Source organism: Mixophyes fleayi, chromosome 1, assembly GCF_038048845.1.
Source record: "Mixophyes fleayi isolate aMixFle1 chromosome 1, aMixFle1.hap1, whole genome shotgun sequence".
NCBI lineage: Eukaryota > Metazoa > Chordata > Amphibia > Anura > Limnodynastidae > Mixophyes > Mixophyes fleayi.
Window position 1 is genome coordinate 106,749,877 of NC_134402.1, and position 14,183 is coordinate 106,764,059.

Here is a 14,183-nt window from a genome sequence, read left to right on the forward strand (position 1 = left end):
GTACGCCCATTTGCATAGTTTAAATTGCGTGTTTTTTCTCTGCGCATGTCCACATAACAGCCTGCAAGTACCTCCGCCCATGTAGAGTTGCATGCATCAACACTTGCTCTTGCTTGCGCCTGAAGAAGTGTCACAGGGAAGGGGCATTCTAATGTAATAAGGGTGTGTTTGTGGAATTGTGATCTGATGCAGACCTGAAGCACCAGCCTAGGGGATGATGATGATCAAGTCAACAGCTTCTGACTTACTGATTCCTATTACGCCTCTGAAGCTGCTTATTGAACGTGCATATAACATAAGATTTTGTATATGTATTTTGAAACAAATTTTATATTACTTTCATGCATACGCGAGAAGGAAGGTTATATCTGCTGGACTATATGCAGCCTAATAGCAAATGCGCTTTTCCCTATGATAACAAATGTTTACAAAGTTTTATTGCCCTTAACACTTGGTGCTGTGTATGTACTTCTGCAGTAAACCATATGCTACAGATGTAGAGCCGGATACATATGAGATGGGTCAGACTCCGCATTGGGCCCATATACTCTATGTTCGCATGTGCATTTTTGACCTGTAAATTACATTCAAGTTGTGTTTAATTCTCAATCAGACCCTTTATGTCCAAATGGCAAGAAACCTTTAAAAAGTAGGGAGTGCACAGGAATATTGCTTTCCCATGCTTATGGAATGATGCATTCTTAAATATGCAATGTTTTTGTTCTAGTATATTAAAACTGTTTTGAAGCATTGTAATTAGTCATGAGGTCAAGGCTATTTAATACACAACATATGACTGGGGAAAACGATGAAAAAAATAAAATGATCATAAGGCACTTTTACTATGTAGGCGTGTAAATTAATGTATTCTCTTTCTTAAAGGTGTATTAAACCATTTTAATATGTGTTTCCAAAATGCTATTTTTTCCTGTGTTATTATTCACCATTTAGCTAATCTTCTTTAACTTAACTACATGCAACACAGTTTCCATATTTTTGCATGTACTTATACTGTATTACAAATGTTTTTTTACACTATTACACTGCCATTTCAAATAACAAACTCAGTTATATCAATTACATTAAAACTAGAATCCATAGGTTTGGTATGCCATCGTACAACAAAAGTTTTGTATTCAATATTATTGGAGCTTATTGTATGCATGACTGAAACTGATGACTAGTAGATTGTTGAGGAATGCGAGGACAGGATATTTTTAGAAAGTAATGCTATACATCCTTTTCAAAGCATGGAAAAATAGAACCAATTCCAGAAATAAAATGAAAATGTAACATATCTCTCCACCTACTAACAGAACACGGGATTCTTATAAATGGACACCCCCTCCCATTTATGAGATTGTCACCCAAAGGTACCAGTTCAGTGGTCACTTCTCCTGACAGTGCTCTTGATGCAAGAAAGCAGCTATATGTCCTCTGTATTAATGTTGTATTAATGTAAACTACACAACTGCAACATTAACAGTGATTATGGGAAAATATGCTGGAACACACAGGGATAACATATAAAAATAATTGTTTATGACCTCCTAGTATAGCATAAGAATTTGACTAACAAATCTTATCTACAAATTAAGCACTGATGTGACTAGGGGTGTTGAAAAACAGACTTTGACCTACATCTCTTAACCTTGAAAATTAATTAGCTAGTGTAATTAAATAGCATATAATACAATTTCAGAAGAAGGAATAATAGGCAAACACTACTCAAATAAAACAATAACACACAATTCAAAAAATATTTTCATAGCAGTCTTTCTCCATAAACCTGGAAATTACCATAAGACAATATATGCATTTCTTTTCACATGTTCTTGAAGTTAGTTCTAAACTACGACTTAGGTTAAATATTTTAGTAAGGTGCGTCTACCTGAAGCTGGACCCCCTGTTGGCCACTCGCTGCAACTGATTTTCCAGGGAATCCTTCATTCCCCTCATACAGCGCTGGCTGAAAACCGGGGGGCGCGGAGTGTGAGCAGAAGAACCAAAGTCCCAATCAAGAGATTGCATCTTGTGATTGGTCCAACCACTCTCTGCCCAACCAGCCAATCTATTTAAAGTTGGTTACCTTAATTGATTTTCTAGTTCTGGATTACGGAGTCCTGGCAAAAATGGTTGCATGGAGCAAGGCTCCAGCTTGGAGAAGGGGCACCTTAGTAAAATATTTTACCTAGGTGGTATTGCAGCTTTAAATTAGTGCAAAATATTGTAATAATTAATTTTGGTGTACTTGTCACTGAAGATGTCTCCATGTTTGATACTTCTGGTTTCTGGCTCTCGGAAATCCTATTAGGTATGTGTCCAAGCACAATGGTTGATTCAATCCGTGCCCAATAAACAAAGTAAGACTGAACTACTGATACACTGTAATGGAAAAAATGTATTTCAATATTAACACTTCAAATTCACCCACATTTCACCAATATTTACTTGTCCTATGGCTGTGCCTTTGGGATGTGTGAACGCAAAGTTGACACTCAAAGTAACAATAAAACAGTAATCATGTACCATGAAGCACTTAGCAGTTGTAGATCAAAAGTACATTAACTGATAATCCATCAATGTCAAACCATGGTCACCATAGTTTTATAGTTACCTTTTTTTACAAATGGAGCCGACCATTTGCCATCGGTTACATACATATTATAATATGTACATATGGACATTATTGGTATTTTGCATAGAACAGTAAGGCACACAGTATAGTCACAATAACATACTGTACATTCAAGCGGAGATGTTTTACCAGGGAAATAAAAAGGGAAGACTTATATTACTGTACCCCATGAAATGCAACTAGTTTTTCAGACATTATAAATTATAATAATACAAATAAATTTATTTGCATAATTAATATTAATGTATGAATATTATCAATAGTCTGTCGACAAGGATAATATTGGCTTTACTGAATTACCAGCCAGATTGACCTTTCTCCTTTCACTGTACAGCTACTTAAAATAGTCTTGAAACATTTTGCTCATTTAATTCTTTAACTCTTGCTAATTTAATCTACTGGACTATAAAAGGTTCATTTTTAATGAGTTACAAAGTTTTCATTATCACATTATTAAATTAATTCATAATGTTGTACGTTTATTAACATTTGTGAAAAATCGCAACAAAAAAAAATTTCCTTTTTTTTTAAACAAATCGTTACATTTCAAACCTTTCCCATTTGAAATATGAAATTATTTGCATCATCTTCAGGACAATGTTATATATACTGTTAACTGTCATCTTTTTATACTGTAATTTGCCGGATGCAACAGGCTGTTGAGCCACAGATTTAATATCATGCACAGTACTCCTGAAACACAAACTAAACTTTTTTAAGATGATTGAAAATTACAGGGAAAATATTGTATTCGACTGAATGTGTTTGGTGCATACTCACAAGAATTTTATGTCTCCAACAGGATGATCAGGTGACTTCCACACAAAGGAGAGATTTCTTTTCAAGGACTTGTCTGAATGGGTCACAGTGTCTCCATCGTCAAAGCAGCGCAGTAGTTTGGATCCAGGTGGAATGAACACAAAAGATCCAGCTACTTGGTCATCTGATATTCTACGAGCTTGGAGGAAAAAGCCCATGAAATCCCGTGTACTCCTTATGGTAACTGCAGGGGACATAGCAAGCAAATAAATATCCCAATATTTCAGTAAGGCCTCAAGAGATAATTTACAAAAAGTATTATTCTGTGAACAGTATGGTTAAGCCAGTTGGCACAAACACAGTGCTGTGAAAAGTAGTATGGCCATCTGATTTTCTGCATTGCTCCATTTTCCTCACAGGAAATGCAGATTGCAGATTGTTATCAGATTTTCAAAAAAAGCCTAATAGTAGATTAAAATAAAGACCAGATGGGTAACATAAGACAGAAGCGCTTATTTATATAAGAGCAAGCACAGCCCGTATTTGATGTGCATACAGTATACATTATATATATATATATATATATATATATATATATATATATATATATTATACAAGTTAACCCGTGCATGATACTCATGCATTCTAGTCAAATCAAGCTACTTAAGGTGTTGAAAAAGGTTCTTGTCATGCATCTGGGCCATAGCCCAGGCCTCCTCAGGGGAAGAGCGTTACTTCCCGACGTAAGCGCCCTTTTTTAACGTGGTTTTGTCCACATGTCACCACCTCATCATTCTTCTCCATCACCTCATCCTTCATTTTTATCGCCACATCTATCCAGATGTCTATCCAGACACAGGGATCTCTCTCAGCGGTCCTGAGTATCACACTCCTCTCACTCTGTCACCCCCGGCAACCACCAACCACTCCCCACTGTCACCCCCGGCAACTACCAACCACTCCCAACTGTCACTTCTCCTTCAAGAAATATATATATATTTTTTTTAAATCTTTATAAACACTTTTAACAATTAACAAATTAAATTAACAAATTAAAAACATCTTAGTATACCAAATTTCAGCCCTTTCTGAATTTTTTTTTCCACACACACTAAGAATTTAGTAGGTCAGTGTATAACTCCGCCCAGCAGGTGGGGCTGCAGCTTGGTTTTATTTTTTCCACACACACACACACAGACAGACTAACACACGCCACTAGACATTTATATTAGAGATATTTATAGATTTATTTTTTTATTATTGTTGTTATGTAAAGCGCCAAACAGGGCCGTAGAACAAGAACATATAAGGTAGACAAAATAGATGCAAACATGAAAACAATGGTTAGTAAGTGCTCTGCCCATGAAAGAGCCTACATTCTAATTAAAAGAAGGCACAGGTGAAGCAACAGGAGCAAGTGAGGTTTAGGGGTATGTTTACTAAATCGCAGGTTTGAAAAAGTGGAGATGTTGCCTATAGCAACCAATCAGATTCTTTTTATCATTTATTTAGTACATTCTACTAACTGAAAGCTAGAATCTGTTTGGTTGCTATAGGCAATATATCCACTTTTTCAAACCCGCAGTTTTTGTAAATATACCCCTCAGCATGGAGATTGGGACAGTTGTGAAGGGTGCATTTTATGTGGGATGGGTTTTCAGAGAGCATTTAAAGATTGAAGGCTGTGGGAGAGAGAGAGAGAGATCGGGCGTGTTAGGAAATTCCATTAGTAGGTGGTGGCACAGGAGAAGTATTGAGGAGGTTACCAGGGACAAGTGAAACCGAAGGTCAGAGGTATTATTATTATTATTATTATTATCGTAGATTTGTAAGGCACCACAGTGCTCTGCAGCACTGTACAGTAGTTAAAACAGAACATACATAAAACAAGGATATACAAGGCAGATAAAATAAATACAGACATGAAAACAAAGAGTATGAAGGACCCTGCTCATTAGAGAGTTTACATTCTAAGTGGAAGAGTGCACAGCTGAAACAAGAGGAGCAAATGTGTCTCAGAGTGGAGATTGGGACAGTTGTGAGGGTGCCTTAGTGTGAATAGTGTTATTAGGTATAAGGTCACCTCTAAAAAAGAGATGGGTTTTCAAAGAGCATCTAAAGATTTGAAGGCTGTGGGAAAGTCTGATTGAGCGTGGTAGGGAATTCCATAAGTGGGGAGTTGGTTACCAGAGACGAGACAAGCCGCAGGTCAGAGGTAGATCTAATAGGGTGGGAGGGAGAGTATTTTGATATGAAATTTGAGATGTATGCAGGGGTAGTGTTGTTGGCTTTGTAGGTAAGGGTGAGTAATTTGAATTTGATTCTGGAGGACACAGGGAGCCAGTGTAGGCATTTGCATAGTGGTGCAGCAGATGTGGAGCAGTGAGAGAGGAAGATCAGATAGCAGGAGGTTGCTATAGTCAAGACAGGAGATGATGAGAGAATGGATAGGAGTTTTGGTAGAATGTTGAGTAAGAAAAGGGCATATTATGGCAATGTTTTTTTAATGTTTGTTTTTTGTAAGGTATATCTTAAAGGGCAGGAGGGAGTGTATTTTGACATGTATGAAGAGGTGGTGTTGTTGAGGGCTCTGTAAGCAAGGGTGTGTAATTTATATATCAGAGGCTGTGTATTACTGATCTGATCTGAAAAAAAAACATGGTGTGTTTATAATTAACTAAATAAGTCCACAATTTTAGGAGACAGATGCTTCTCTAATTACACAGGCAGAGTTTGAGGGACAGCATTGCAGAGTTGCTGTGCATCGGAGCTTATTTATGAAGTATACATTATGCTTATTGCAAATCACCTTTCCTGTGCACCATTGCACCTCAATGGTCCGCCCAGCACACATTAAGTTCCACACTTCCTCTGCTCCAGTAGGAGCAGCCTAGGCAAATTCATGTGTGAAGAAGAGTTAACATCTTTAAGCAGAGAGTGATTATGACTCATGGATATAACTAATACACTTATAGAAACCAATGCTGATAGTCAGACCACACTCTATACTACTAAACCTGTAGTAGCTTCACTTCCCCTTGGAATTCCTTTGGTACTCAGGTGCCCCCAAGATTTGGATATAGTGGGAGACAGAGACTGGATAAATTAAGCCACTGACTAAGCCGAGAAAAGAAGAAACAATGCCACAGGCTAGGAACAATACAAGAACACAACAAGTACATAACAAAAGATGCAAAGTAAGTCTGTGACAAGCCACAAAATTCTCAATCAACCTTCAGTGAACTAACAGGCCAGTGCATCAGCTGATGGATGGACGCCTGACATTTTCCTATAGAATCCTCTAACATATTGGTTCAAGTTTCTTTTAATAAAGTCATCTTTGTCCAGATACATTAAAATATCCCTAAGCCATAACACCAGCACCACCATGCTTGTCTGTGGGTATGAGGTTTCTACTGTGGAGTGCAGTGTTAGGTTTCCTCCAAACTTAAAGTGGCTCATTTTATCTACATTTAACATTTGACTCATCTGTCCATGGAACATTGATCCACAACATTTTATGGTCATCCAGGTATTTTCCAAACTTGAGGCGAGTGCACATCTTATTATTAGTGACTAGTGGTTTCCATCATGCAGATTTTGGCAGGAGAGGTACTTTAATTTATTGACTGGTTCAGAGGAGCACTTGAGCTTTAGAAATGTTTTTTTAAAAAAAAAAACTGTTCCAGACTGATAGACATCAACATTTTCTCTGTAACTTTTCAGGAATTGCTTTAATTGTGGCATAATGTGCTTATCCAATCTGTGTGCTGAACATTCACTCTAGTGGTAAATTTATATTGGGCAGTGTAGTGCTTGCCTAAATCAGGCACAACTGTTAACCAAACTATTCACAGCTGGCCCAAAACCAATTGGTGCCTGCATACTATAACGCTCCACCAAATCATGTTGCTTAATTCACTGTGGCAAACATATGCAATCTTGCAAAACATTTTCAAATGGTGCAGAATTAGCATAACAATTTTTCCAACCAATATTTTTTCCCATGTCAGAATTTCATAAAAACAAGGAATATGTTTCAGCAAATTAGTGAACAACTGATATATGTTCCTTAAATAAAATTTGAGACCCTGGAGTTCTCATAACCCTAAAAACCCTAAGTTTACTCAGGTGGAAAAAGTCCATAATAAGGAATAAAATACTTTAACATTGGACTGTCTGTGCATCTCTCTGGCTATCTCTCTCTGTCTGTCTGTCTGTCTGTCTGTGATCAAACTTTAGGCCATATAACCTACTTACAAGTTGTCAACTGTAAGGAAAATATGGCGTGCTGTAATTTGTTATACTGGTTAGTGTCCATATTTAAGTGTTGCCTGATGTTTTGTGCTGACGGTGGTAACTCTCTACCTGTCACTAGCTCAAAGATAATTTATTGATTTGGGATGTACTGAACAATGATCTGTCATCTATGTACTTAACAGAGTAAACTGAAGAGGCTATTTTTGCCAGCACGTACAGAGCATATGCCGTCAGATGTTAATTAGTGGTTGGCAGCAACTCTGAGTGAAGAAGTACAGCAACTCGTCCATCATTGCAAAGTATGCCAGCTATACAAACTCATTCAACAATATAGAAAACATCTTTAATAAATATATATATATATAACGTGGCTGATCATAGATCAATATTTATGAAATTGTTTAAATGCCAATTTCTTTGAAGGATAGATTAGTGTGTGTTTCTATAGCTTGGAAAGATGAACTATTTTATACCAGCCATGTTTAGAGCAGTCACAATGATCTTCGGACAGTGCATGACCACAGGTGGATTAATCATTAGTTCAGTCATGTTGATATGGCCACTGTGTGATAGTCCTGGGAGATACACAAAGCGTGCAATGTTGGTGAGACCATAGGACACGTTTGAGGACCACTGATTTAGAGACTATATTAAGGGGACTGATTTCTTCTTCAATCTTATCAGGGCTGGTTGGCCTGGGGGCAGGGGGGCATCTGCCCCCAGGCCAGTCCCATCGTGGGCTACCTTAGGCTGAGTCACCTGCTTTTTTTTCCTTTAAAATGTACCCAATAGGTTCTGAGCCGAGTCTTGCCCCCGGTCTAAATCTTGCCAGCCCTCCCCTGATTCTTATTCTACTGCTCTAATAGGTGCAATGACATGGAGCAATGCAGGTATACAATAAACAGCTAGGACTTGTGAAGTTCATTAAGATGCACATATATCAGGGGTGTTTTTCAGGGGGGCTGTTGCAGAGTCAACAACCTAACCAAAGTTTATAAAAACTGGTCAAAAGTACATTGAATGTCAAGTTTTACATGTAATTACTAATAGAAGGACCCAGCACCTTTCTTATCCTAAATTCACCCCTGATAGTTACCTACCTAAGTGGAATGGAGAAGATTAGAGCCTGCTTGCGCCTTGAGCCCCAGACTACCAGCCTACATGCCCTGTTATAGTCAACTGTTCTTTTGCTTACCGTAGATTTTTATTTACTTTCTGTCCTGCTTACAAACCTTTAAGCTACAGATAAATATCTGTGTCCTAATTTCAAATTCTACTACTATCAGCATGTTGGCACCCAAAAGAGCCACAGCTAAAAAAAGATTAAAATTAAATCATGTTGTCCTTTTATTTCTACCCATGGATACCCATCTGCAGAGGACCCATCTACATGGGCTTGTACAGTCATCCACTGACCATATTAACAAGTCTCCATGTGATTCATCTACTTGGTTTGCTGAACTAAATGCCAGACCTTCCCAAATTAGCCCTGTTTATTGGACAGCAAATTGTGTGCTCAGGGTAAACAACAGGGATTGGCCTGTGTGTGGACATCATATACACTTTTGAAACCAATTTTCTGTTGATTCCTATTTTGTTCCCCTACTCTGTTATATGTCATTACATATTGCTCTGAGTTGCCATACAACAGCTTTATCTCACTGGGTAAGTTGTAATTAAACCCATCTATCTAAACTATCTGCCGCAATTAAAGTTTTTAAATAAGTGCGGCTCTACAATAACTCTTCATTAACAAACAGAATATATTTGTGTGTGTGTTTATGCGTGTATACACAAACACATATGCACATATACAGTACATTGAAACATGTCCCAATTAGTTTTTCAGAGCCTTTCCTGCAAGGCTTTTCCATCAATAATACACTACTTACCAGGGACATTTTCTCCCGGTAGGTAGAAGGATCGATTGGTATGAATGGTAACATGGTTCCTCCTCTGGTTCTGCGGCTGAGCGCGGATGTGTTTTGGGCGCATGTCAGAGCAAGCAGTAAAGCTCCCACCATGAGAGAAAGCTGCAGAGTATGAAATAAAACCAAGACTGATGCAGATCCATACAAACCGCTGCACCCAAGCCTTTGTGCCATCTTCCACCTAGGAAAAGGGTTTATTTATTACTATGATGAAATTAATCAAATGCATTGGGATATTGCAGAACAAAATAAGGCAAAGTTTGAAACTGTAACTAGAAGACAATACCTTTATTAGCTAACTGTATAGGAAAATCATTGGATTATATTAGCAGGCAGTCACTGTGGGTTTGCTCATGGCTGGCAAGTTGGTTTAGACATTTTGGAACACATATCTTGTTATTTCACTGCTAGGACTCTAATTTGAGTATATCCTACACCATGTTAGTTTCAATAATTCATACAAATGAACACTCATTTCCATTTTATGTGCAACTATTAGATTTCCAAACAACGCTCAGTTAGACACTGCAAAACTAGACTTCAACTATATTTCATATATCTGGAAAAATGGGAAATGACCTCATGTGGGGAGGACCAAATCACTGTGAATGAGGCCAACATAACATAGGAGGGGTATCCGGGGCGCGGGTACAAATTACCTGGACCCAGGTAATAATAATAATATTAATTTATTATTTATTTTTTTCACCAGCGGGTACCGCAATTACTGTAGAAATTTCTGTCAATATCTCCACCGCAAAGTGTCTCAAAGTTCCAGAGATACGGCTAATTGAATTCCCCCTTAATGTCACGTATAAAGAGGCGCAGCCACAGCCCATGTTGGCGCACAACCCTTCTCCTGCTATGTGTGGAAGGGGCCCAGAAAGTTGCTGTACCGGGGCCACAAATTCCTCTTGGCGGCCCTGGGGGTATCACACTGTTATCCAAAGCTATATCAGTGGTAGGCAAGTCTAATGCAACAGGCAATGGTGGGCGGAGTCACATCAACACAAGGCAGAATGAACAGATGAAAAAAAGTCTGTAGAGTATTGTGCTCTATCCAAAGTATTTAATGAAGGCAAAGAACTGAAGACTAGACTGCCACCACATTTTGTAAACAAAATGACATTTTATCCTCTGCACTCACCAAATACATTAATAATGCTATTCTAGCTACTTCAAGCTGTATAGGGATTGTTAGTTTCACATATTATAATACATATTAAGCTGACGAACTCATGCCAAAGTCTTCCCCTTCTGGTCAGTCCGACACTAAATATTAGGGTGGGGTACGTTTTTCCTATTGAGACAACTCCTACTTACTATAAAACAACCAGAAAACATTTCTGACAGGCCTCATATAAATTTTGAATATAGAAAATGCCAGCAGTGGGGATTGGTGTCACTTAAAATGGCCACAGTGAGAGTGCCGATTTTAAGGGGGTAATGCCAGGACTCACCAAGCAATAGCAGCTACTAGACTTATGTCAGAGAATCACCTGACATAACTTGGGTAGGGACCTAACAAACAAGTAGGCAAAGCATTGCACTGTGACTCCTGTACAACAGAGAGAGATTTCTAGAGACCTATATACAATGCAGAGGTCATCCTTGTGACTGCTGCTGCACAATACGGAGATCACCCTTGTGTCAGCAACCGAATACAGAGAGCATCCATGTGCCCGCCATCCAATACAGAGAGCATCCATGTGCCCGCCATCCAATACAAAGAGCATCCATGTGACCGCCATCCAATACAGAGAGCATCCATGTGCCCACCATCTAATACAGAGAGCATCCTTGTGTCAGCCACCCAATCCAGAGATTATCCATGTGACCACCTCCCAATACAGAGATCATCCATGTGATCACCTCCCAATACAGACAGCATTGTTGTGCCTGTCACCCAGTACAGAGATGGGATTTAATTGATCCAAACAAATAAACAAACAAACTGTACAGTTAATGTATGAGAATGTGATTATCAGTTGATATTCAGAGTATAAGTTTGATCACAGCAGGATTATATTGTGTGGATTTCATATTGCTTTTACATGCATAATTTATTTCTACAGTTTAGGGTTTGTTCACACAGGTATATTTTGTTCCTTTTCATTTGTTAAATATAACATAAATAACTATTTGTTCTTCAAGTGTTCAAACATCTGAGCAGACTTCAAAATACAAATAGTCAAAAAACACAGTGAAGTGTCAGTGGCACCCCCATATAATCTCCATGGAAAAGGTGGGGAATGTTGTTTTAAGAAAAGTAACTACTGATCCCTATGCTAATACACACGGTCCATTCACACATGCATATTAGTAAAACAGACAAACTAAAATGGGCAAAAGTGGCAGGTATCCATGTTGCTTCTTTTCTGTTGGCTGTTTGTTTTGCTCCCATGTATGTGTGAACCCCATATACGGATATTAGTATAATGACTGTGATACTCATACTTACAGTAAAATTGTCCATTCAAGCTTGTGTGCTTTCTGTGAGCACTGGGTGTACAAAAACAAAAAACACACAAAAAATGGAATGAGAAAAAATAAAAATACATAAATATATCAGGAGGCCTACAGTCGTGCTCATTAGGCCACTGGCCTGCTGGGAAAGTTCCAGGTAAGACCTATGACCAATCCACCTTTGTTGGTAGATATTCTGGGAACGAAAAATAAAAATCCCCCCCCCACCAAAAAAAGAGCAGAACTAGTCCACTACCACTAGTGACCAATAGGTGGCAATAATGAGCCTATTCATTGAAATCCAGGTCTTATCTATACTGCACAGAATTTAGTGCTATTAGACATATGGGCCTGATTCTTCTTCAGACACAACCTGCACACAACTTGAGTTTAAAAATGATCATGGAACTTAAACGTACTTTCTACCATATTCAAATACAAGCAGATCTCTTTATACGTTTCCATTTGACTCTAAGTAAACGTTACATGTTCTATGTAGACAGACAGAACAGAGTGCAGGATATGCCCAATATAAAGACTCATGCAAAAACAAAAAAATTATATAAAAGAAATGAACAACTCTTAACAGTACAATCATTAATAAAAATATTTGTAAATAAAATAAATTATTTTTACATTTATTTATTAACAGTAAATACATAAATCAGAAAGTTCTTAATGCTTACTGTACATGCAATGCATTCTTATAGACTATCTTACTTGCATACAGTTGTTCTGTGCTATCTTGTGGCATGCATATGTGTGATTTTTAAAATAAAGACTATTCCAAGTTAGTCATCACTATTAGTCGGCACTTATACCTGCCTGAGCTGGTGCAAATGATACAGCTAAAAAACATGTACTTAAGAGAAACACAGACCTTGAATCAGCCACATGTGCGTCAGCACGCCCTTGGAACATTCTTACTGTACACTGCATACGTTCTTCCTCCCCTTCCCGACCCATTCGCCCTTCAAGTCGTAGGCAGTTGTAAGTGGCATTTGTGTTCAGATATGAATTGCATTCATTGGAGTAAGCTCCATTTCTGAGCATGCACAGAGTTATTTCACGCAAGATACAGCACACAAAGGAACTTATGTCTGAAGAAAATGATATGATAAACTATGTGTTTAGGTGCATTTCATGAGAAAAAACAAGCCCACGCTCGGTATATCCCATATTGTATATGGTACCAGCAGTGTGGCAATATAAATGCCCATATATGTATATAAAACAAAAAAGACAGTTGTCAGCACTTGATCAAAACATTTAAGCCTGCATCCCAGCACCAGGGGCACCTCATTATATGCAGGTCCTACACTGAACTATTTGCTTTAAACATCATTAAAATGCAGTTAAAATCAGATGCACTCACCTCCCAGGTATAGGGGTTTACATCTAGCAAGGGCTGGCTTGTGAGCCACACCCAAATGTGCCTTAAACAGGCTTGATGGACAGCTGCTATGACAATAAGGCAATATTTTGACACAAAACCAGAGAGAAAACAAGCCCGCGCTCAGTATATCACCTATTGTATATGGTACCAGCTGCGTGGCAATATAAATGCCCATATAAGTATTCTTTGATGCTGGGATGCAGGCTTAAATGGTTTGATCAAAATATGAACTAATACTTCACGTTTTCATTTTGCTAGACACACACAGATATGTAGTGTAAAGGATAAGCGCTGACAACTGTCTTTTTTTTTTAAAGGTACATCGTGCGTGTGTGTGTGTGTGTGTGTAAGCCATACAAAAACAAAAAATGAAATGTGAAAGCTTTTATTTGACAAAAGGTATGGATATAGCGCCTCATTCAGAGCTACGAGTAAAGCAAAAAAGGAGCACATTTGCACCTTGCCAGAACCTTGATGTACTGCAGGGGGTGGGATTTAACTTGTACATACATATTTAGAGATGGGAGAGAGGGTGTCCTACCTTAACTATAAATTGCAGTGTAAATGTAAAGCTGTCCTGTATTGGTGTGTTACAAGACCAGCCAGTACTTCCCCTGCATTTAAAGCAAATTAAATATATTTGCACTACTTGCATTGCAACATGGTTTGCCCAGGAACAAATTTGTTCCTCTTTTTGCTTCACTCCTAATTTTAAATGATGCCCTCAGGAAAA

General features: G+C 38.2%; 1 protein-coding gene across 1 annotated transcript in view; it reads right to left on the reverse strand.

The window, feature by feature from the left end:
- Positions 1-13,020, reverse strand: part of REELD1 (reeler domain containing 1) — a 28,576-nt gene extending 15,556 nt beyond the window's left edge. Inside the window, exons 1-4 of the mRNA XM_075194649.1 lie at positions 12,982-13,020; positions 9,550-9,769; positions 3,419-3,641; positions 2,252-2,385 (exon numbers count right to left, since the gene is read on the reverse strand). Of these exons, the coding sequence (XP_075050750.1) occupies positions 2,252-2,385; positions 3,419-3,641; positions 9,550-9,769; positions 12,982-13,020 (616 nt within the window). The remainder of the gene's footprint in view (positions 1-2,251; positions 2,386-3,418; positions 3,642-9,549; positions 9,770-12,981) is intronic.
- Between the last annotated feature and the right edge of the window lie 1,163 nt (positions 13,021-14,183).